The sequence below is a fragment of the Electrophorus electricus genome, chromosome 10 (assembly GCF_041902795.1).
Source record: "Electrophorus electricus isolate QZ-2024a chromosome 10, ASM4190279v1, whole genome shotgun sequence".
Lineage (NCBI taxonomy): Eukaryota > Metazoa > Chordata > Actinopteri > Gymnotiformes > Gymnotidae > Electrophorus > Electrophorus electricus.
Window position 1 is genome coordinate 17,405,777 of NC_137506.1, and position 24,516 is coordinate 17,430,292.

Here is a 24,516-nt window from a genome sequence, read left to right on the forward strand (position 1 = left end):
CGTTTCCAAAGCTCCATGTCAGCAGTGGCATTTTGCTCAGTGGCACTTTGACTTATGCGTATATTTGTGGGTTAAAAGGTGTGACTCACAGGCGAGACGCTGGAGGTCTGGGTGACAGCGTGCTGTAGTGAAATGGAGCAAATAGTTAATCATCATGAAAGGTCATATGTTCCACTGACTCATTCATTGCTTTGTGTTCACACAGTAATGGCTGTATGTATTTTTTTCCATTGAAGATAAATAAAGATTTTAAAAACGGACCAAAAAAAACGAAACCGGAAGGTACTAATAAGCGAGCAGTGATGTGTGCTTACTTTGCAAACCATTGCTTTATAACTTTCAGACAAACATCATTTCCATTATGGAGCAATGACTCGTCTGAAGTTCATGAATGTGTCAGTCCTGCCAGTGCAGGAGATAACATATGGTGCATGGCTTATTCCGGCACGAGATTATCGGCATGCGTGTCGAGCGAAGTGCGCACTACCAGGGCGTTACAACCTCCGGATATTCAATAGCTGAACTTATTTATCGTTCTTGCAGTCATGAGAGACATGAACCCGCATGCTCCTCACTTGCAGTGTCCCCCTATTTAAAGCAGGTAGCATTAGCACTGCGTCCATAAGTTCCACTTGGCTTGAAAATGAATAGCCATGCTGAAGAATGAGCCAGTGAACGCTCTAAGAGATGGCAGTGTAATTATTGCAATTAGCACGAGAGTGGGAGGACAGAAGGAGTGTGGATCAGACAGGAGAGAGCCAGAGAAACTGTGCAGCTCTTTCTCCTTCTGCTTACGCCCTTCCGTTTCGGCAGCGCCGTCTACCGATCTTCGTCCCCCCCCCCCCCACGTTTTTCCTGGCAGAGGAGCGGACGTTTTCGGGGTTCCAGGCACCTCTCGGCGTGACGCAGAGGAGGGGAAGTGGGGGGGGGGTGGCCACTCAGGGCTCATGGTGGACGTGGAGAGAGAGAGAGAGAGAGAGAGAGAGAGAGAGAGAGAGAGAGAGAGAGAGAGAGGGGGGGGGGGGCAGGCAGATGAAGGCTGATAGCTAGAGTCAGATAATATCTGTAGAATCAGCTCAAGAAGATTTAATTGGAGATGGACTGGTCTGGGGGTGAAGCACGTCTAGTGCAATGCAGTTGATGTCAGTGTGACCGGGAAAGTAATGAGCTATCCAGACATTAAGGAAATGAAGCATCAATAATATGTCTATTCCCAGAAAATATGTGCTACACATAGAGGATATGGCAGAGAGATGGAAAGAGACCTTCCTAAATTTGTGCGTGGACGTGTTTGTCTGTGTGTCTTTTCCACAGCCCAACTGTATTGCGTCTTACAGTTTGTCAGCACTGCGAGAACCAATGGTTAGTCATATCCACCCATATCCATTTATCCATGTTGATTTCTGATGCTTAGCTGGCAATTAAGTGTTGTCCATTCTCTGCAATTTGCTCTTCAGTGTCTGAATGATGACTTCAGTGTCACACTCTCTTTAAAGCCAACACTGCGCTTAGCCAAAAATGAAGTCCATTTGTTGCTAGGATTCTCAGTCACCCACTAAATACGCGTGATGAGAAGCTTTGGCTGGTATTAATTCAGGCCCTTTACCGTCATTCCTGCGCAGCAGCTCCTGGTTCTGCTTTCCTGTGTGCACCCCCTCAGGGAAGTGAGATGTAAATGAACTGTGATCACACACCTCTCTCTTGCGCTGCTGCTCTGATAGGCAGGCCTGCTCATTCCCACAACACCTGCTGCCGAAGATCAGGAGGCGTGCTGTTCCTCGCTGCTTCTTGCTGCTCCATGCTGCTCCATGCTGCTCCATGCTGCTCCCCACTGCTCCGCACTGCTCTATGCTGCTCCTCACTGCTTCTCATTGCATTGAGCTGCTCCTCACTGTTTCCTCGCTGCATCCCTGTATGAAGGAGGAGACTGCTCCCTTGGTGATCACCACTCACTGCTCCCTTGGTGATCTGGCTCACTGGAGCCCGTGGTCGCTGTTCACACTGCGACTCAGATGGTTGTTTTCTTTCTCCCTTTACATCCGTACCATAGCCATGTCAGGCTGCTGTCCCTCGGAGGATTGTGCAACACATCTCATGAAAATGAAAGTCAAGAAAGCGCAACAACCTTTCTTAGAACATAACAGCTTATTCAACAAAACCCTCTCCTTACTCTTGTGCATTCTCACGTGCCCCATCTGGATTGGTTCCTCACTACTGATGTGTGAGAGTTGGCAGATGATAGACAGAGGTATCTTAGGATGGAGTTTTAGTAAGAAAGCCCAAATAACAGCAGAACCATTCAGCACTGTAGTAAGCTATCACACCAGTAACATCACTGAGCAGTCGGCATAACCCAGGCAAACATAAATAAAACAGAGGCCTTTTTTTTTTTAGAAACATTAGTCTGGTACCTGCAACTTATTAGCAACCTTAAATGGTGTGTCTGTGTGTATCTGGGTGGGTGGAAGACAGAGAAAGAGACAGAAATTCTTGTAGAGATCTGATGTTTCTCTTCAGTCTAAAAACTGTAGCATGTGTAGGTGAAAACTGTGTGCTAAAAAAGGATCAGTGTGAGTCAGAAAGCCTGGTGAGAGTGGGAGCTGAAGGTGGTTGTGGACTGTTCCATCTCTGCTGTCATTACGTCTTGTTACACCTCTGCAGATGCTTACAGATGGTTCATCACAGGGAGAGACAAGGAGAGGGAGGTGGGATATGGAATGCTTAAAGATGACCAATGGAACCTCGGAGGGAGGTGGGGAGTAGCACCTGGGACACTGGGATTGATCCGGACAACGAAGCCTCCACACACACGTGCACACACGTGCACATGTGCCCGTACATGCCCACACATGCACACAGCTTGTGTGGGTCCTTATGGTAATCCATCTCTCTCTTTCTCGCCTTTTCTTTGTCTTTTCTTTCCATTAGGCTTATGTGAGTGACATTACACATCCCTGTTGGAAAGAATATGCTATGATAAATCTATAGATTGGGTTTATGTGAGCAATAGTAAGTCTCCCTGTTGGAAAGAATATGCTCTGTTGAATCTATAGAGTAAAACAGTAAAGCATACAGTGAAAACAGGATTTTGATTTTAATGTAGTGTGTCGGGACCTTTTCAAATAAGCCACTGTGCAATGTCTTAACGGCTTTCCTTTTTATTACAAAACCTTTGTGTCTGATCTGTTTGTCCCCTGAAACCTCACAGACTTAAAGCGTTGAGAAAGAGATAAAGAGAGAGAGAGAGAGAGAGAGAGAGAGAGAGAGAGAGAGAGAGAGAGAGAGAGGGAAATCCAGCCATTGCTCAATGAACAGCAGCACTGGAATGGTGGTGAATTGAATCTTTTGTGGGAAAAGAATAACTTATCAAAAGCAGATAAAGCAAAACCCCCTGACTGAGTGACTTAGCTTTTTTATGACTCTCTAAATGTGTTGAACATGACAAGAAATGAGGAATCTCCATGTGGAGGGGATGACCTGGTCAATATGTTGACTCCAGTCAACATGACTAAATCTGCGCTTAATGTGTAGCTGTGGGCATTGAATTGATCCCCTTGACCCAAGTGGCTTCCAGGTTTAATTGAAAAAGAACAGCTGATACCTTCCTGAATAACTGCAAAAATCAATATTTGGAGAATGCCTTTCTGTGAAACCTTTCAGGATAAAGGAAAGGTGCCAAAGTGGGTTACCAAGAGACTACATTTATGGGAGTGTCAGCAAAAGCAAACTGATGGCTTTCATCCAGAGACATCAGAGAGTGGTGCTTGTGTTTTGCTAAACTGGTTTACTATTAGACATTGGGGAGTTGTAGATACCACCATATGGTGATTAAAAATTAGCAGGTAGCAAGCAAAAGAAAGACTCTTAGAACACATGTTCCTTTTTAAGGGTTCTTGGATAGCTAACAGGGATTATTATATATCAGTCACTGGTATTTCTGCTAATATTCCTAACTTCTTCTAATATTTGGACAGCTTCGTTACTCAGGATTGTTTTATCTATTAATACTACTGTTTTCTGCATCTGATTGGATCCGGAGGTCTCACAAGTTCTTAGCTTTGTTGTTTTCCACTGTGGCTCCTTCCATTTGGAGGATACGCCTTGAAAACAATGACCTTGGATCTGGCATTTTTGAAGCATGCCAGATTCATTCACATGAACAAAACTTCTAGCATTTGTTTACAAATTTACAAATGAGGTGCAGGCTACATTTGACATTCTCACCAGGTGGTTATGGTAAATGTGTAATTTTGTTATTTGGTAGTAATTCCTATCAATGGTAACTGACATCCCTCCAGAAGTAAGGCTGCGTCGACATTAGAAGTTCTGTGAATTTGAGAGTTCAGATATGACCAGTGTCAACATGCATGCATAGCTCCAAAAGGATGAGTGCTAACCAAGGTTTAAACTTTACTTAAGACATCTGCACATGCCAACACTCTCACAGAAGCAGGTATGTACCATTGAAGATTAACCTTTAACCTTTACCCTACAGAATCCTTTTTACCTGTGTATTTTGTTTCAGATTTTAATATGAACTGCAAATGCTACTTAGGTGCTACTTAGCTTACTTATTTATGGAACCCATTTTGGTAGCTAACTTCACCTTCTACTCATGTGGCATCTAGTAATTGGAACTGGAACTTCTTGTGCATAATATTTATATTGTATATATTGTATTTAGGTCTTTACACTGGTTTAGATTTTAGTACTAAGTTAGTTAGCTACATTAGCTGCTACTAGCTATTTAACTGGAGAGAGTAGCTGGAGAATGTCAACATATGGCATTTCCCTCAACAATGGATGTCTGTATAACCTTTAATGCCTCAGTCTGCTGTGCAGTGTAGTCATATGGAACATCAAATGCTCATGACCAGCGGTCTAAAAGCACAGCTTAAGGTCCCACCTGCATTTATATCCAAACATTGGTTGGACCTTTTTGGTTTCTCAAGTTTTAGAGGGCTATGCGAATGTTCCCTATATCCATGAATTTAGAATTTTACACTTGATAAAAAAAGGAAACATTCCAGTGGGATTACTGGGACATTCTTTGTTGGGTATCGTTTAAATTTGCCAGTTCAGCCACTGAAATCGTCCATCAGCAACTTTTCTCAAATGTAATTTAGAGCTTTTTCATATTTTGAAAAGCATAGACATATAATGTGGTTTTATCCACATTTCCAGTTACTTACATTTAGCTGATGCTTTTATCCAAAACAACTTATAATTAGGAGCGAGTACAACTTGAGCAATTAAGGGACCCAACAGTAGCAACTTGTAGGTACTTGTTGAAGCTGCTATGTTTGAGAGTGCACTAAGTGTGACGCGGTGAGTAGGTAAATCCAGCAGTTTTTTAAGGAACATAATGTTAAACACTGGCCTGGATCCTGTATTTCTGATGCTAGTTTTATCTTTGAAGAACGTAACCGTAACAGAGTCTCAAGGCTCTAAACGAAAACAATTTTGGATGCTAAATCTGAAGTGCTATCCACAAAGTTTAAGAAAACACTAAGGATCATATTCTTTTGTATTCATCATAAGGATTTCTCACTCCTTCAAAACAAACAAACAATTAAATAAACAAGCAGGCTTATCCACTTATTCTGGTAAATGGGAAATGTGCAGCTACTGCCTGTGTCATCATGCTGGGACAAAATAGAAAGTTAACCATCCATTATGTTGCACCAAATTTGCAATATCATTAAGAAATCAGATTAAGACAGCTTAGATGTCTTTCCTCGACTGTTTCACAGTTACTTACTTTGCAATTCCCTTACCTATTCATCTGCAAAGCGATACCAGAGGCATCAATTTTAGGAACTGTAAACAAAAAGTGGTATGCTAAATGATCTCATGTCTATCAGTAAAGAATTTCCTTTCAAGTAAATTTAATTAAATGTCATTAATGCTTTTTAAAACAGATCTAATAATGAGAACCCTAATGAGCAAACCTAAGTTGACAATGGCAAGGAACAACTCCCTGGGATGGCATGAGATGGAAACCTTGAGATGAGTGGCACTATGTAGTAAATTTTGTTATTAATCCCACACAAGTCTGTCATGGAAATTTCCATTTTATTGGAAACATTAAGAGGTGGAGATCATTTAGAGTGAACGTTCCATTATTTTCTGTTCAGTTTAGGGGAAGACAATACAGTCACAAATGCTGCACCATCCAAAGTTTCTTTCAACAACCTTATTTGTAATTAACAAAGTTTCAGAAAAAATGCATATTGCATAGGCTTCACATATCAGATTCTCACTGGTTGATTCAGAGATGCCCCTCTATTACACCCTAGAAACTAGGCCTCCATTTATTTCCTCCTTGCTGAGGCACTAAGACATTACTTTCTTAGCTAACTTTTGCAACTGTCAGGATCTTAGGTTGACAGCAGGCTTCTGATGTCCACTCAAACTTTTCCTGAAGCTCAGATGTGTACCGATGCACCAACCACATACATCTGTATGGATTTCTCACCATTGGCTCCAGTCTGCATAAGAACCACACTTGAGCTTCTGTTGTTGTTCCCATACCGCTATGGACAATGGACTGCCTTCTTCTAACAAAATTTGGTACAATCCTTATCCCCTGAACAACAATATAAGCTTGAGCCTGATGCTTGCGACACTGGAAAGCCAAGTGCATTGTGACCAGTAGAGTAAGGTGTGCACTTTGGTACTAGTGCAGGAAGAGGATGTTCCTGTCCTACAAAAGTTTTTCACTTTTTGTAGTTTCTGCAAGTAGCTTGTTTGTCATCTAGTTGTTGTTTTTTTAATGTCTTCGTGCATATGAGATCTAAGGCCCTTGGGAGGCTGTTATGGATTACAGTATATCATTTAAAATGTAACATTAGATTAGAATAAGCAATGCTCCCCAATGTCCCCGGTGGGTTTTTCTAGCATTTTTCTAGTTTTTTCTAGTAGCACCATTCTTTGGTCTTATTGGAGATTTATGGAGAGTAAATATATTTACTTCAATTGTAAACCCAATGATCTAGCACTGGAACCCTGCTGGTTATCTTTAATCTCCCTTTCTGCCCTTAAAACACAATTGTCATGATTATAAGGTACAGAATTTTATTTATGGATTTATTTATGTTTTGTATATGTAGCAGGCATTTCTGGTACAATACCTCAAAGAACTACAAAGTTTAATGATTTTACCATGTAATTTTACATCAATATATCACTGATGTAAAAAAACCTCTAACCTTAATTAACTCATTTCATTGTGCATTTTTGCAGCTCCTGTAGCATATTCTTTTAGCTAAAATGACCCTACATGAAGGGTTTCCTCCTAAAACTGCAGAGCCAACTGGTCTGGGTGACCGCAATGGAAATTCACCACAAGTATATCCAAAATGTCTCTAGTACACACTGGGGATCTGTTCTCTGGATCATAACATTTCCAGTCCATGAAATATTAAATGCAAGTCGTTCTACTACAGGAGCTCCGGAGGGCCCTCACTATCTGTGCTGGAGCTCCATTCATGATGAGAGCTGCTGGTGTTGTATCAAGAGCTGTGGTTTCTTCTGCAGGCCTGGAAACATGTGCAATACATTCCTGGCAAAAAGGCATGATAATACAGTGAGAGATGGTAGTGTGGTGGCAAGTGTGCTTGACCATCATAAAAGGACCGATGAACTGGAGGAAAGAGCTCCGTAAATATGAATTGGAGGTTGATGCACTTAGTAGAGAGCCTCACACCCTCCTCAGGCTGGTTCTCTGGGGCCTGTCATCAGTGAATATAGGATACGGCAGCACACATTTTCTCAACATGTTTGTCAGCTGGTTTGGGGTCGGTGGATGCTGCCTACTGGATCTTTTTGCCAGGAAAAGATATTTAAAGGCACTTGTAAAAAGGTTACACTTCATGTATTTGGACACAGCATTGTTCTGCAATAACAATCTACAAATGAGTGAAGAATAATGCCCACCTGTCCTGGTGAGGAGAGAGCTTCTGACCTTTCTGGGTGTACTGTAAATTTCATGACACTGTTAAGAGCCAGCTTAATAGCAAGGAGTTCTTCTTAGTTCTGATTATCCACAGAGTCATTCTTTAGTGTGGCAGACCAATATGCCTCGAGAGGAATATGCTGGGATGTACTGTCTGGTATCCTAAAGGCTGGGACAGCCCTCCTGCTCCCCTCAGAGATGTCTACCCTAATGACAGATGGCAGAGGCTAGGTGCAGAAACAGAGCCGTAGTGTGTAGAGTGCAGAGATCATTTTAGGAACACCATGAAAGGCCATGACACATGCTGTTATATGAATCACTGGTAAAAGAAACTCCCAGACAGCACTTGGGCCACTTGATGGTCTTGGTGATGCTTAGTTCAGCATTGTCCCCGTCTTTCTGAATATTGTCTCTGGACTCAGAACATAACCTAGAAAGAAAACATATGGTATGGTACTTTTCTGTGTTATACAATCTGTTTTAAGAAGTACTGCTGTCACATGACTGGTGTGGTTCTCCAGAGTTCTCCACCTCCAGTGTGCGAGGAGGTGACTGATGTACAACATGATGAATGGATGGCGCAAGTTCAAGGAGACCTCACTGACAAAGTCCTGCATTACAGGCAAGTTACAGTCTGGATGTTACTTAAAATATCGTTTTCCACTTGCTCTCTTTCTAAATGCGAATGAGATTGTATACTCTCCACCATCCTGATTTCATGTAAATACAGACTACATGCAACTGCACTGTTGTGAGAGACTCCCAAGACAGAAAATAACAGACAATGACTTCACTGGACTCCATTATCTCCAAGTTTAAGTTTTAGTCCAATACATTTATATTTACATTTACGGTATTTAGGAGACACTCTTATCCAGAACGTCTTATAAAAGTGCTTTGTCATTTACTCAGAATATATCCTAGTACAGTACAGTAGGTTAGAATCCAACATATCAATGAACTAGTATGCTGTAGAAATATGCTGATACCTAGAAGTACAAAATACATAAGGTCTACTTTAAACAATGATAAGTGCAATAAACAATAAGTGCTAGAGTCTGTTAAACAAGATGATAATAAACAATACCCTACATTAAGTACTAATTTAGACCTTGAAGTACTCGAGGTCTAATACAGTCTAATACAGAGAGATGAAGGTGCTGTTTTGTTAACTGACAGCTGAACATGGAGGTGCAGCATTAGGCCAGAGATCTTAGTCATTAGGTAGACACTAGACCTCTTGATAGACATATAGTAGTAGTTTCAAAGTAGCCTCGATAGATTCAGGTGGGGTGAAGACAAAAAGAATCCCATAAAAAATCACATTTTAAAATTAAACTCACTAATATCACTGAATGCAAATTCATAGACTCGACCAGTACTGAAACATGACAGGATACTTCCCAGTGATGAGCTGTATATGACTTTTGTCCAAGACTAGAGTGCTTCCATCAATTACATGAAATAGTGTTTACGAATATCCCATTTAATATTAATTATATTGTAAAATAATTTACCAGTAGGAATTTCGCAAGGAACACACAACCCAAACTAGGAGTAATCTGGAATGGCCCGAGTCTCTGCAGCACAGACAGTGATCCACTCCTGGCACTCTTCAGGGATTTTCCAAGTTTTGCCAAGTTCCAAACCGGGGTGGCGTCCTACCTGAATTTGACAGCAAACAGCTGGTGTCAACCTGTAGCCTCTCTTTTGAAAATTAGTTGGTCAAAGTAGGGGAGGGAGACTTACTTAGACTTCTCCCACCGATGTCTTTTGTTCATGGAAATAATCCAGCCATTTCTAGTAGCTATGGTGCAGAAAGTTATGGCACAGTCTACTGACCTGGTCCCCTGAGTTAGCCTTAGCAGTTGTATCCTGCTGTTAGCAGGATACAACCTTAGTAGTTGTTCCCAAATGGCCGTAGTCCACTCTGGGCATTACCACATAGCAAGGAAGTCCAGAATGTTACCTTGGCAGAGACAGAGCTGTACGACACAGCACTACTTAGTGATTTGTGTGTGCCACTGTACTTCTCAGAAACAGCCATGAGCATTTCACAAATGCAGTAGATTGAGCTGGGTTCGCCTGTTCTGAAGATACCAGGTCTAAAGTCAATAAGGTAATGTGCTACTGCTCTGCTCCTGCTACTGAACCAGTTGTTTGAATACTAGCTCGACTCCTGCTACTGAACCAGGTGTTTGAATGCTAGCTCTGCTCCTGTTACACCACCAGGAGCTGTTCCTACTTACAGGTGGCTAATAATGAAATATTTCTTCAACACTTAATCATAGTGCCTGGTAGATTAATATACGATAATTAATTTTCTTATTTTCCCATATATTAAGTAACAGTATATGAAAATCACTTCCACCAGTTGCTGTGAAGTTCTGTGTCCCAATAGTATAACACCGGTCTCCTGAACTACCTATTGATATCCTTAAACCATGGACAATGTGTCACAAAATGAAGCCATGGCATAAAAGATTCTTCTAACAACAAAAGGAATTTTCCTACAGGGACACTCTTTCCTGGCTCTGTTTGGAACAGTGTAGGTGGTGTAAAGAATGACATCTGTTTCCCTGTTTGTTTTTTTTAAAGAACTTGTTACAGAGTCTCTGTCTGCACATTAACAGCCACCTTACATTTATCAGATAACGGGTGCTGAACTTAAACACTTTGTTCTGTAGTAAAGGTGTTGTTACCTTTTGACTTAATTAGGCACTTGCATGGTATTGTAGAAATGTATACTCCTCAATATCCCCAATATTTACATATATTCATAATTACTTATGGATATAATGCTTAGTAAAAATGGGTTTTTGCAGTGAGCATAAGCCATGTATCCAATATCCCTATTATACCACTAGCAGGTCTCTAAAGGGTTGCATGTTGCTGAAGTAGCCCTGCCTGCGTGGTTGTGTTGTGACGTAACTGGAATGCCACGCTGCAGGGGCCAAGGGACTGGCAGCGACAAACATTTCCCACGCTGCATTGCTTGGGGGTGAGCTAGAGTGGGAGGGACAAGACAAGAAGGACTGGAACTCGGTGTGTATGTTGAAAGAACCAGTGTATGTGTGAGTGGTGCAGAACCAGTGTATGTGTGAGTGGTGCAGAACCAGTGTATGTGTGAGTGGTGCAGAACCAGTGTATGTGGGGGTGATGCAGAACCAGTGTATGTGGGGGTGGTGCAGAACCAGTGTATGTGTGGGTGGTGCAGAACCAGTGTATGTGTGAGTGGTGCAGAACCAGTGTATGTGTGAGTGGTGCAGAACCAGTGTATGTGTGAGTGGTGCAGAACCAGTGTGTGTGTGAGTGGTGCAGAACCAGTGTATGTGTGAGTGGTGCAGAACCAGTGTGTGTGTGAGTGGTGCAGAACCAGTGTGTGTGTGAGTGGTGCAGAACCAGTGTGTGTGTGAGTGGTGCAGAACCAGTGTATGTGGGGGTGGTGCAGAACCAGTGTATGTGTGAGTGGTGCAGAACCAGTGTATGTGTGAGTGTATGTGGGGGTGGTGCAGAACCAGTGTATGTGTGAGTGGTGCAGAACCAGTGTATGTGGGGGTGGTGCAGAACCAGTGTATGTGGGGGTGGTGCAGAACCAGTGTATGTGTGAGTGGTGCAGAACCAGTGTATGTGGGGGTGGTGCAGAACCAGTGTATGTGTGAGTGGTGCAGAACCAGTGTATGTGGGAGTGGTGCAGAACCAGTGTATGTTGGGGTGGTGCAGAACCAGTGTATGTGGGGGTGGTGCAGAACCAGTGTATGTGTGAGTGGTGCAGAAACAGTGTATGTGGGGGTGGTGCAGAACCAGTGTATGTGGGGGTGGTGCAGAACCAGTGTATGTGTGAGTGGTGCAGAACCAGTGTATGTGGAGGTGGTGCAGAACCAGTGTATGTGTGAGTGGTGCAGAACCAGTGTATGTGGGGGTGGTGCAGAACCAGTGTATGTGTGAGTGGTGCAGAACCAGTGTATGTGGGGGTGGTGCAGAACCAGTGTATGTTTGAGTGGTGCAGAACCAGTGTATGTGGGGGTGGTGCAGAACCAGTGTATGTGGGGGTGGTGCAGAACCAGTGTATGTGTGAGTGGTGCGGAACCAGTGTATGTGGGGGTGGTACAGAACCAGTGTATGTGGGGGTGGTGCAGAACCAATGTATGTGGGGGTGGTACAGAACCAGTGTATGTGGGGGTGGTGCAGAACCAGTGTATGTGGGGGTGGTGCAGAAGGCCTGTGCTTTTCTGTGATCACTCTTTTTGTACACTGTCTGCTGTGCTGGCCTCTTGAGTCTGCAGGGAGACCTCATATACCACCTGAGCTATGGGCCGAGTCAGTCGTGGGTGGCCAGCAAGATCATAAGACTGTGTGGCTATACATAGGGGTGTGTTCCCATACATGTGTCTACATTTGTTTATTTGTATATGACTAGTGAATTTGAAAGAGGGTTGTAACTGATGAATGACTGGGTACATTGCCAGTCATTGATGAACGACTGGGTACACTGGGTACATTTTTAGGGCTGTGTGTGTGTGTGTGTGTGTGTGTGTGTTTTGTAATGTACATAAGAAATGATGAATCGGGGCATTATATAAAAAAATCACATGGTCTAATAAACAGCAACACATAGTAAAATGAGACATGCAGGAACAGTTGTTTGAGACATATACAGGAACAATCTTTTGGAACATGTGCAGGAACAGTCGTTTGGGACATATACAGGAACAGTCTTTTGGGACATATACAGGAACAGTCATTTGGGACATATACAGGAACAGTCATTTGGGACATATACAGGAACAGTCTTTTGGGACATATACAGGAACAGTCATTTGGGACATATACAGGAACAGTCTTTTGGGACATATACAGGAACAGTCTTTTGGGACATATACAGGAACGTTTGGTTATAGTTGGTTGTTTGATTATAGTATTGCTTTCCCTGTATTGCCCATGAACATGCTTTACTGCTTTTAAACACCCATCATGCAACTTTTCTGCCAGCTAGAGAAGTTCGATTCAGAGTTTAAGACACATTCAATATTTTGCTGGATCAGTGATGGATCATTTGGGCTATGGATCATTGACATAGTTAACGTTATTGATTAGAAAATAATGGATGTAAGGAGTGGATTTCCCATATTATTAAGAAGGTAATTTTCCGTTTGATAAAAAGTTGACTGAAAATAAATTTTAAAAGAAAAGAAAAAAGAAGTTTATATATTTTACCTGGACAAAATACCTTACCATACCCTCTTAATATGGTGGTGCACTATACATCTCAAAGTATGGGGTTAGTGTTCGTTTCCAGACATCGTTTCCAGACATGGTTTACAACTACTCTTGGACAAAATTTCAGTGTCAATGGTAAATCACCATTGGAAATTCTTTTTAGCCTTAATTTAGGATTAATAAAGGTCAGAGAAACTTACCAAAATGTAATTTAGTAACACATTTTATTTAATTAATTCTGTTAGTTCAGCACTACGGACAGCGCAGGGGTCGTTTTTATGCATAAGATGACGTATCAGTTACAAACAAACAGTAGCGGTATATCTATCTATCTAGATAGTTGCACACACACACACACACACACACACACACACACACACACACACACACACACACACACACACACACACACACACACACACATATATATATATATATATATATATATATATATATATATATATATATATATATATATATATATATATATATATATATATATATCGGTGTGTGTGTGTAATTACATATATGTATAATTATGCATACATGCTTATAAACGTTTGGTTTTGATGTGGCGATGCTGACGTATATTTTCAGTCATACAGCTTATGATCAAAACCGTGTGATACCGTATTCTTCCTCATGCACGCTTCCTCTTCGAGCCCCCCCGTTTTTCGGTCGATCCGCGCGACTTTTCTCCCAGGCTCCTCTGGCTCCGAGTGCACCTTTAAACGGAGAGTTTCCCACCGAGCGGAGGGCGGAGCCGCGCGCGAGTGTGTGAACGTCTCGTGACTGCCAGTCAGTCGCACGGAGCGCGCGGGTCTGTGTGATGTGGACTGCCACAGCGGGAAAGTGGAGCACGCGGAACCCTGCCACACGGGTAGACTCCTCTACACCACCGCTCATTCTCTCTTCTCGATGAACTAAACCCCAAAAAAAAAAAAAACCTTTCAGGAATTTTTATTTACGCGGATTATTATTGCTTTGGGATATTGTGTGCGAAATATGAGGTTAGTCGTTCTTCCTTTCTGCCTACAGTTAATAAAGGTATAGCGGAGTATTAAATCCATCACTGATTTCCGTTATAAGTTGTGAACCCGGGCCGACTTCCCTCGACAGTCTCGTTGCTCTCACTGGAAATGTGGCGTGTTTCATTCCAGGCAGGCTACTGACACGAACCTTTACTTCAGGAATGGATTTTGAACGAAAGACAGAAAGCTTGTATCACGAGTTGCCCTCTCTCGGTAAACATGACCTGGCCATTTAAATTGTTGCCTCTGACTATGTATTCTTTCTAGGAGACCGCAGTAGTTGGCATTTTTCTCGGTAATTTCGGAGTGTCAAAAGTGGAACATCAACCGCTAATTTGCTTGCGAGTTCTTCGGTTTGTGAAAAGCGGAGGAACGGGCAAACCTCATGGCAAAATGATTTGCTGTTGTGTAACCGATTATAATTCCTCTGCACATTTAATTTAGGGTAGTTTTAAAATTGAAGGATTCTAAATTAAGAAAAGAGAAACTTGTAGAATGGAACAGACATGTCTGTGTGATGGTCTCTTGGGGCCAGCGTTTTTCTTAATGTGTAAAGTAGCTCTGAATAATGAATAAGGCTTCTCAGGTTTGTCTGTAGCAAGTCCATGCGGGGGGCATGTACAAATGCCACCAAACATAAACAGCACGCATGCCCACTTCAGGCGTGTCTACACAGTGGGTATGCTTTCTGCTTTAATACTTCTTATCCGTGATTGCACATTAATTAACACATAGTACATAGCAATATCTTTATTTTTCGTTTAATACAAATTTCCACGTTCACCACAATTTTGTTATTTTACCAACATTTGCCTAAATTTAACCTGCAATAGTACAATAAGGAACTGCTCTTCGATTCACGCTTGCTAAGCGCAGCTATTTTGCTGGTTTTCTTTTTTTTTTGTAAGAGTATATACCATTAAATCAACCTATCAAGTATTAAACTTTACTCAGTTTATATTTTTTGTCTTTCTTAACTACGGTTAAATAAACGACGCAGATGATGTCTTTTCCTGATTGTTATCGAAATATTGAATATTATTGTAATATATTAAAACGTACACAAGTAAAATGTGTAATTGTATGTCAAAAATCTAAATTAATGGTATTGGCGAAATAAAATTGTGGCACTAATTAAGCATATATTCGTTAAATAACGAATCCTCGTGTTGTTTCGGAGCAAAGGCAAACGAATAAAGGTATATTATTATTATTATTATTATTATTATTTCTCAGTATATAGTAACAATATATTTTCTTGCACTTGAACTGCCCTGGAAATAATCTAGAATCGAACATAAATATTTTTATCTTAAATGTACTCGCTTGAGGTATTAGGGCCATCACCCTTAATCTCAGCAGGACGAACGAGGATTTTGATAAAATTGTATCTATGTTAGGACGAATATTTGTAATTCTAATACACGACATTTACAAAAAATCTGTCTTATGATAAAAGTGTGTAATTTGGGCAAAAATTGCACATCTCGACGCGCACGCGGCCTTACACCCTAATGTTGACGAACCGCCTTCCCCCCAAAGAATCCCCAGAAATGGCGGTAGTAAATGCGTTAATTTAATTTACCGTTATACGCCTAAAATTGTTTTTAAGTGTATATTCGATTCGCGACTTGTTAATTAATAGAAACGTGTACTACCTTTGATCTCTAAATATTTTAGCCAATACCTGTGTGTGTCTGTCTGTGTGTCCGTCTGTCTCTCTCTCTCTCTCTCTCTCTCTCTGTGTGTGTGTGTGTGTGTGTGTGTGTGTGTGTGTGTGTGTGTGTGTGTCCGTTTATATTTGTGGTGCAGCGATTTAGTGACAACTTGCAATCCAGTTTGCGGCCTATTAGTAACGTAGTGTATTTTATGAAGGTTTTCTTTAGGCCTATCGATTTCTTATTCCTACATTATCATTTGTTTCTGAAAGCACTATTTATTCACTTGGATGAAGAGATTACGCTCATTTCTATGACGTGATGCGTTAATTATACGTAATTATTATACGTTATTAATTGTGAAGTGTAAGTTACGTGTTTATTCTGAATAAGCCTAGGCATTATTGTGCTCGGAATTCATGCATTTTATTATTGGAGATGCAAAAGAAAAATTAAGGTTGTTATTTTTAAAAACACAACATTTAAATGGTGATTCCAAAGTGTACTCTCCTGCGGATTTGATAATCCCCGTGACTGGTGCCGTTTGCGGTCATGGGCGCTGGTTGCCAGACTATTATCTAACCTGACACGTCAAGCAGAGACTGCCAAGTGCTCTAGAGGTAAATTGAGTTTTTTTTTCTAAAATACCATCGCATTTACAATTTTGACATTTAAACCATTTGAATAAGAATTGCCTTTGTATAAAGGTTTCACATTTTAGGCAAAGTTATATGCAATTTTTTTTTTAATATTCTGTTTTTTTTCCGTCTGTCTGTGAGTAAATTATGTGCAGTAGAAAAATATATAGCTCCTGTTTTTAAATAGTATTTGTGCCGTTCGTTATGTTTCCTATTGAAAAAGCTCGAATCCGAACACTAACTGTTTTAAGCCGACTATGTCGCAGAAAAAAAAAAAAAAAAAAGGTTTTTTTGGGGGCGTTGTGTAATATATTGTAGGTGATGATTTAACCCGTTAAAAACGCAGGCTATCCAGCACACCGCAGTGTGACGTGATCATTGTGAAAAGATGCACCCGACATATTTCGCACCTTGTACCACAGCATAAGCGCAATAGTGGCATTGCTAATCCTCTGTTAATGATTTCGTGCTGATGGTGTTGTGTGCTGGTGGTTGTAGTGGCCGTGGTGGTGGAGGGGGCGGTTTGGAGGGTGATGATGTAATGCAGTATGTGGTTGGTGCAGAGGGGTCCGGCGAGTCTCCTCCGCCATGCCCTGCTCTGTGCTGCAGTGGCTCTAATGGCAGGGCTGGACGCATCGAGAGGCTCGCCAGGTGCGGCCAAGAGCCCCACGGCTGGCAGCCCGGAGCGGACACGCAGAGGACGGACGCTGATGTCATCCTTCCTGGCCCCGCAAGCCGTGCCCACGCCTCCTCTTCCCCCGTGCTTAGGCTGCAGCGGCGGGCATGTTGTACTCGGTAGCACCGTGCTGCTTCGCAGCCCTGAAATGGCGTGCGTCCTCCCCTCAACCCACCCACCCCCCCTTCGTCGGCCGCCGCGACCTCATCGGAGCGCCACAGACGACATTTTGTACTAGCACCTGCACTGTCATGGCACCCCTCAATCCAGGCACCTGCAGTAAAAATCAGCTTTGTGTGTCTGATGAATGGGCAGACGCACTGTCATTAACGCAGCTCGGATCCCACGTGTCCCCTCCCCTCCTCCTTATTGGCTTCAGAGGTGCATCCAAATGCATGTCCTTCTTTTCGGGGGCGGTGCATGGCGTCGTCAGCGGGGCGCAACGTTCACATATCAATGAGGACAATGATGTGTGCAGTTTAGTCTTTTCACCTCCCTCCTCCCCTGCCTGGGTGAAGGCCCCAGCTCCACAAAAAGAGCAAATTTGTGCGGACACGCACGTGCACACACAACGCACACACAACACACACACACACACAGGTTTTGAGATGTGGGTCCGAGCCAACATGGAGTATCTGTTACCAGCAGCTGATCTCCCTCTCCCGCCATACTCCTGCTGTGATAGCAGAGCAGGTAGCTGGCTCAGGCTGCATGCATTGTGCTCTGGCTCGGTGGAATTGTGTGGGCCACTAACACTATTGTTCTGCTGTAGTTCCAGCCTGTGCCTCTGGCAGGGACACAGGCAATATTAGATGCCTATTAGGTTACACCTCACATGTTGCCATGTAATTGGAGCCCATTCATTTTTGTGGACACGGTCTTCATGTTAAGAGGAACCCTACCTGCATTTGGACTGCCTGAAAGTCCTACTAAGTGGTGGTCAATGGCCAAATTTCTACTGTGCTAGTTAATTGTTAACTGCAGCTACAGGATTATAAGGTGATAGAAGATGTCCTATTCTACATCTATATCTAATTCAGCCTTTGTACAGAATAGAAATCATATTCCACTCATAAAAAAACCCCCCACTGCTTATGTTTCTTACTGCATTTTTTCAGCTCTAAAATTGATACTTCATTTTACTTTAAGGGATCAATCACCAATATAAAATTCTATATAACAAAACTTTTAACATTATTTTGTTTATTTATTGATGTTTTTAGGTATTTATTTATTTACATACAAACAACAATAGACCTTTCACCCTCAGGGATAGTCAGATAATATTTTCAAGGATCCACACTTTGGGAAGATGCTGTATCTTATATTCATATGACAAAAATGACAGCAATATGAGCAATATGAGTACGTTATCACATACCCTGAACATGGGGGTGATTCTTTCATACATTCTGCATCCTGCACAGGGCCTTTAAGTCGTCCCCGCGTGGGGAAGATTGAATGTTGTAGACTTCTGGAGTTGGCATGGGAATAACTGAAGTACTTTACACCGATTATGGCCTACATGGCTAGAGTTATTGAAAGACATTTTCATTTGTCAGAAGAAAAACAGCTTCTTGGTTACAAGTATATGTTTTACCAGTAATCACATTATTAGTGACAAGTAATAACAAATAACAAAATTTTAGCCTAAGCTGATATATTCTTTTTTTTTTTTTAAATATAATTATAGGTTAAACTTGCAAAGATCACAAAACTATTTGAAATGCAATGCCTTTTTGTTTTGACAGCTAAAATCCTGGGGAAAAGACCATATGGACTACGTGACTCACAAGGCAACATGAAGGTGGTTTCCCCAAAAATCAGAAGACTGAGCCCAGTGGGTACTGGCTGGATGTTTAAGAGCATGTGTTCAGTCTGAGACACATTTGAGAGGATAGCAGCTGCTCAGCAAGCACACCACCAAATTTGCTATCAATTTATTTGTGCCAGACAAAAAGATACAAAGAAAACCTGCAAAAAGCAAGCAAAAACTTTGTCACCTGACAAATGTTAGACTACTGTGCAATGTGATTGGCCTTATAACTGTTACTTAAGACTGTTCTCCCTCTTTACAGCCCTCCTTTCCATCTAGGATATTAATTGTTGTGTTGTTCATCTCTTTTTTTTCCTTTTTTTCCTTTTTGCAACACAAACTGGGATGTATTCTGGATATATGAACCTCTGAACCAAAGCTCTTCTCGATGGTTTCCTATTGTTCAGGATTATAACTCCCCATCTTCGGCACCTTCAAAATGACTCCTCTCAGATACCCAGTGCAGCTGCAGCTGCTGCTCAGCACCGTGCTCGGGCCCTGCCTGGGCCTGGAGTTTGCAGGGGCGAGAGGCCAGTGGGCACGCTATCTCCGCTGGGACGCCAGCACCCGAAGTGACCTCAGCTTCCAGTTCAAAACGGACGCGTCCACCGCCTTGATCTTGTACTTTGACGACGGAGGCCACTGTGACTTCCTGCAGTTGATGGTGGCGGAGGGCAGGCTGCAGCTCCGCTTCAGCATCGACTGTGCCGAGGCCACCGTGGTGTCGGACAAGCGGGTGAACGACAGCGTCTGGCACTTTGCCAGCCTGGGCAGGTACAATCTGAGGACCGTGCTGGGCGTGGATGGCCAGAGCAAGGCAGATGAGGTGCGGCCACGGAGGCAGTACATGAAGATCGTCAGCGACCTCTTCCTGGGTGGAGTCCCCCAGGACATTCGCACCTCAGCTCTGACCTTACCCGCAGCCAAAGACATGCCCACTTTTAAGGGAGTTATCAGGGACCTGAAGTATGGAAACAAGCAGCCCGTTCTGCTCAGCAGCCAGAAAGTGCGCATGAACATGGAAGGCATCTGTACCGAGAACCCATGTGAAAATGGAGGGCTCTGCTCTCTCGTGGATGGGGAACCATTATGTGACTGTTCCAAGACGGAGTACACTGGCCGGTTCTGCAGAGAAGGTAAAGCAATACAAATCCTTACCTTCATCCTGACAATACTGTATGCATTACATTACCGCACTACAGATATCTGCTTGTGATAGAAAAAACGCAAACAGGCCAAGGGTAATTTCTTCACTTTTCATTTAGAAACTGCGTCTAACCTCATCAACGGGTAGAGTGCTTTGAGCATTGTGTACCACTTGTGTTTCATTTCCTTTGAAGATTAATGTAATATTCTAAAATAGGAGTGTTCTGTTCCAGTGCCTTTGATTGATAGCTGTTCCTGTCACAGTATTAATTGAAGTAGAGTGTATTTGGTCCAGGTTAACGATGCATGTGCTAGATTCACAGATAACCATTCTCCTGAACCCCCTCTCCACACAATCACAAGATGGCAGGTGCCTTTCTCTCATTCTTTTGTGCTGAGGATTACAACCCTGATTGTCACAACATTCCCGTTCCCTTTGTTCCTTTCTTTTTCAACAAAAAATTGATTTTGATGAAATGCATTATGCTTTAATACATTTTTGGAAGGCCTGCATTTTCTTCTGCTCTGGAGGAGTAAGGTGCTCCGCTATAGGCCGGCTGCTCCGTGTAAGTCTTTTGCTGGCTGTGTTAGCCTGGATGTGAGACTGATGTTTTCTTATCAGTCGGTGTCTCTCCCCCCACCCCCGAAGTAGCCATTTTAGGTCCTCTGGGGAGTTTGAGGTGGCCATTTCACAGCTTTATGCTCTGCTGTTGTGTCGCGATAATAGAGAGTGAATTTGCTGAATGTATTCAGCTCTTACAAAGGAGATAATTTAGATGAAGAGTATTCATTTAAGACAGAGCTCCCACCCGATAGATCTTGCCTTACGCTCGAAGGTTTTTTATTGATATGCAATTGGGGAAATTACATTGATTGACTTTGGTTTTACTGACTTTGGTTACATTGTTTTGTGCATTTGTCTATTTTTCATGAAACCTTTGATTTGCAAGCATATATTATGTGTATAACTGCTAAAATAATTTTATGATGTTAGCACAAAAACAAAACCATGACTTTTAGGTTCTTCCCTAAAATGCCTTCAGATCCTGGTTAATGATCACTGCAAATCAAGGTACCTCAAGATATTTCTTTTTGACTCGGTATTTCCTGTTCTGTTGTTACTTTGCTGCTGAAGTTAAGCCAATCCTTTTACTACTACACAACTCTCTCTATTTGTGTGTGAAATGACTTCTATTTTGAAATACCTGAAACTGCACCTCAGTGGAAAGAGTCTGTTAGCGAATGATTAAAGGGAATGATTAAAAAGGAAGGGACTTGGCCAGCTCTCGAGACCTCCGACTTTTTTCTTAAAGATCCGAGCAACTCAGAGGGGTGGGTGATTAATGGGTGTGCCGTGCCGTGTCGGTCATTCTCCCCCGCTGCAGACACAACTTCTCCAGCACCGCCTTCATTGTTAACTGTCACGAGCATGCGTTTCATTTGCACAGGTCTGCGTTTGTGTGTGTGAGCGCGTGCGCCTGTGTACGAAAGCTAGAGACAACGGCTTTTGTTTGGTCACTATCTGTGCAGAACAGTACTCCTGCAGAGATTATATCCAGGTCTGCTGCCGGTCAGCTATGGCAAACCAGCTGGTCTGAGGGGCCCTCAGCTCAGATTTATGGGTGGCACGCTGAGCAGAGTTTTAGTCTTGATTTAAAGGTGTTGTTCCTCTCCATCTTGTTTTCGCTGGTGGGGTCCTGCAGGCCACTGATAGGGGCCAAAGCCAGTAAAAGTAGCCGTGACGTCTCTGAAGTCCAAGAAACATTGCAGACAATCAGAAAAGTATAAATATCGTTATTTATGGGGCCAAGCACAGTTTATATGGATGCACAGGAGAGGGTGCACGTAAATGCTCTGCCCGAGCACCCGAGTCGTTCGCACTGTAGCCTAAATACTATGCCACACGTCTCTCTGTTTTGAGAGCTTTTTTTCAGACGCATGACCTGACTAAATCTGGGACCGTTATGAATGACGATGAATTAAATATATAAATAGACGACTTTTTGCTCAGCAGAAATCTAGAAATCCCATGACCCAGTTCTAACTGAGCTTCGCTACCAGTAAATCTTAAGGCTCCAGAGCCTTTGGAACCTGAGGAAAACACCCTGAATCAGGTCCATATGGCTGCACTTAGTCAGCAGTGAAAAAAAAAAAAAAGAGCCTGTTATGTGTGTTGAAGAGGACACATTCCCTTCCAAGCGAAAAGGCACCAACAGGAACTTGACACTTCCCTCGCTGGACAGATGGCTAAAATGGCCTCGGAACTATTTGCTGTTGCTGTAGCGTATGTTCCTTGCTCAGTGGCAAGTGCGATAGCCACACCACTACATCATTTGCGTGTGCGTGTAATCTTTTTGCAGGCTTAGAATAACAAACATTTGGCTGCTAGACAAATGCTCAATCTGTCCTCCCATGTGGATGACTTTAGAATTAGTGCACTGGGTCTTATAGTTAATCCAGTCACTGTTCTGAAATCTACTCATATGTTTATCACACTTCTCATTTGTTTATCAAACTGCTCATATGTATTAATAAAAAGAATCATTAGAACCTAGGAAGAATCGAAGGACACTTTCTACACTTTATTTCTTTTAAAATGCACCATTTCAAGTAATACTGTTTTATTTATGCTTCAAAATTTCTCTCAAATTCTCTCAAATTTCTTTATACCCCTCACACTGGAGAGATCAAATGAACAACCTCAAACTTATTCAAATTAAATTTCATTAGAACCTCACAGTTTCAGCAACAAGCTGTTGACAGTTTTTGACAGAAGAAGCTGTCGATGTGTTCTATGTTTATAGATCCTGGTAAAAATGAACCCTCCCTTCAGTGATTTTTTCAGTGAAACTGGGTTAGCGGAGAAACTCAAGAACAGCTTGAGAAGAGGAAGCCACAGTAGACACGTGAGAGCAGGAGCCATTATCTGGACAGACGTCAGAAAACCAGGGCAAGATTAGGCTCCAGCTAAACCACATGGCCAGCAACACTGATCAAGTGCCTTGCCAGGCTGACCGGAACTCCCTGCCCTCCAGCTGTCTTAATACATCTTATCAGTGCCTTAATATCCAAGAGGCAGCGTGTTAACAAGCAGAGCTGACAGACACAGCCTTCTATGCTGTGACATGACCTGGAAATGAGGGATTCTGAGTCTACCACGGTAAGGCCAGCAAGCAGTCCAGGCAGCAAAACGAAACAGGATCCAACTGATTTTTAATATAGCTCTGATTGTGGTGAATTTAAACCACTTATTAACAATTGGCTCCATCAATGATTGGCTTTTTTTTTTTTCCTTTCTTTGCCACATTAATTGCTATTTGCTCCCTGACTCAAGCAAATATCACAGAGAGTGCAACTGCTCCAAAGTAACTTAAGATTGCCTTCCATTGATTTTTACATTATAATGTTAAAACTACAATGGAAATTCTTTTAAAAAAAATAGGCCTTAATTTAATCACTATTTAATCTGTCCTTAGCTTAATAACTATAAGAACAACTTTTTATTACTCTAAATCAAATAAAGTAACCGTGTATTGCTAATTTCTGTATTGAGAGCCCCCTTTTTTTTGGCTGGCCATGCAGTATCTCATCCGCTTGTTGTGGTTTAACAGCACGTTGATTGCCCCAGAGTTGCCCCCAGCCCTGTTCAGCCCTGTTCAGCCCTGCTGGGTGCTCATTTGGTTTGGGAGCAGAACAGAGCACATTACAGAGGTGAGTCCTGACTCTGCCAGAACATGCTGGCGTAGATGAGCAAAAAAAAAAGTGTCTGGAGCAATGGTGTGTGTCTGCAGTGCGAGAGGAGTCCAACAGGCCGGGAACGTGTGGACCGGCTCTCCGTACAAGCATTGGCACCTCGTAAATCCACGGCCCTCTCTACAGGGAGCAGGCGCCGGCCTGCTTGGATTTATGGCTCAGGTGTGGATGTGGGTTACAGGCAAGCGTGTGCGATGCGGGAGAGGGCGTAGATCTTTCGCTCTTCCTCTGTTTCTTCGGGTCAAACTCCCCTGACTTGGAGGGGCTCAGCGGGGGGCTTCCGGACATGCACGGGGCAGAACATGCCCCCCGTGCATGCTGGCAGGTGTGCTAGGGTTTGCATGATGGATTTCATGCAACGGTGATATGAGTGCACGCTAATGTTAGAAATCTTTTCTCCTTCTTGTTGTTTTTGTCTCTTTCCATTCCCTCCTCGCTGCTGTCGCTACACCAGAGGCCAACAACATCCCAGGTGAGTTTACCGAAGAAACGGTTCTGATTTTCATTCAGCAATGAAAAACTGCAAGAATATGATTTTTTTCTAACAGTTTAAAAATATATCTACAGGTCTGTTCTCTCTGCATATTTATAAATAATATTCTATAAAATATATTAGTATAG

At 42.5% G+C, this 24,516-nt stretch overlaps 1 protein-coding gene across 36 annotated transcripts in view; it reads left to right on the plus strand.

Moving 5' to 3' along the window:
* Positions 1 to 13,985: 13,985 nt before the first annotated feature.
* nrxn3a (neurexin 3a) overlaps positions 13,986 to 24,516 on the plus strand; it is a 255,272-nt gene continuing 244,741 nt past the window's right edge. For 32 of the 36 annotated variants that reach the window (XR_003410077.3, XR_003410078.3, XR_004776805.2 and 29 more), the window contains exons 1-3: positions 13,986 to 14,187; positions 18,932 to 20,132; positions 24,350 to 24,367. Coding sequence is in view for 33 of the 36 variants with exons in the window: in XM_027001508.3 (XP_026857309.2) it covers positions 19,436 to 20,132; positions 24,350 to 24,367 (715 nt within the window). In the remaining 3 variants the exon portion in view is untranslated. Of the gene's footprint in view, positions 14,188 to 16,378; positions 16,487 to 18,931; positions 20,133 to 24,349; positions 24,368 to 24,516 lie in introns of those variants that run through there. The other 4 variants (XM_035533160.2, XM_035533161.2, XM_035533159.2 and 1 more) reach the window with 4 other exon arrangements.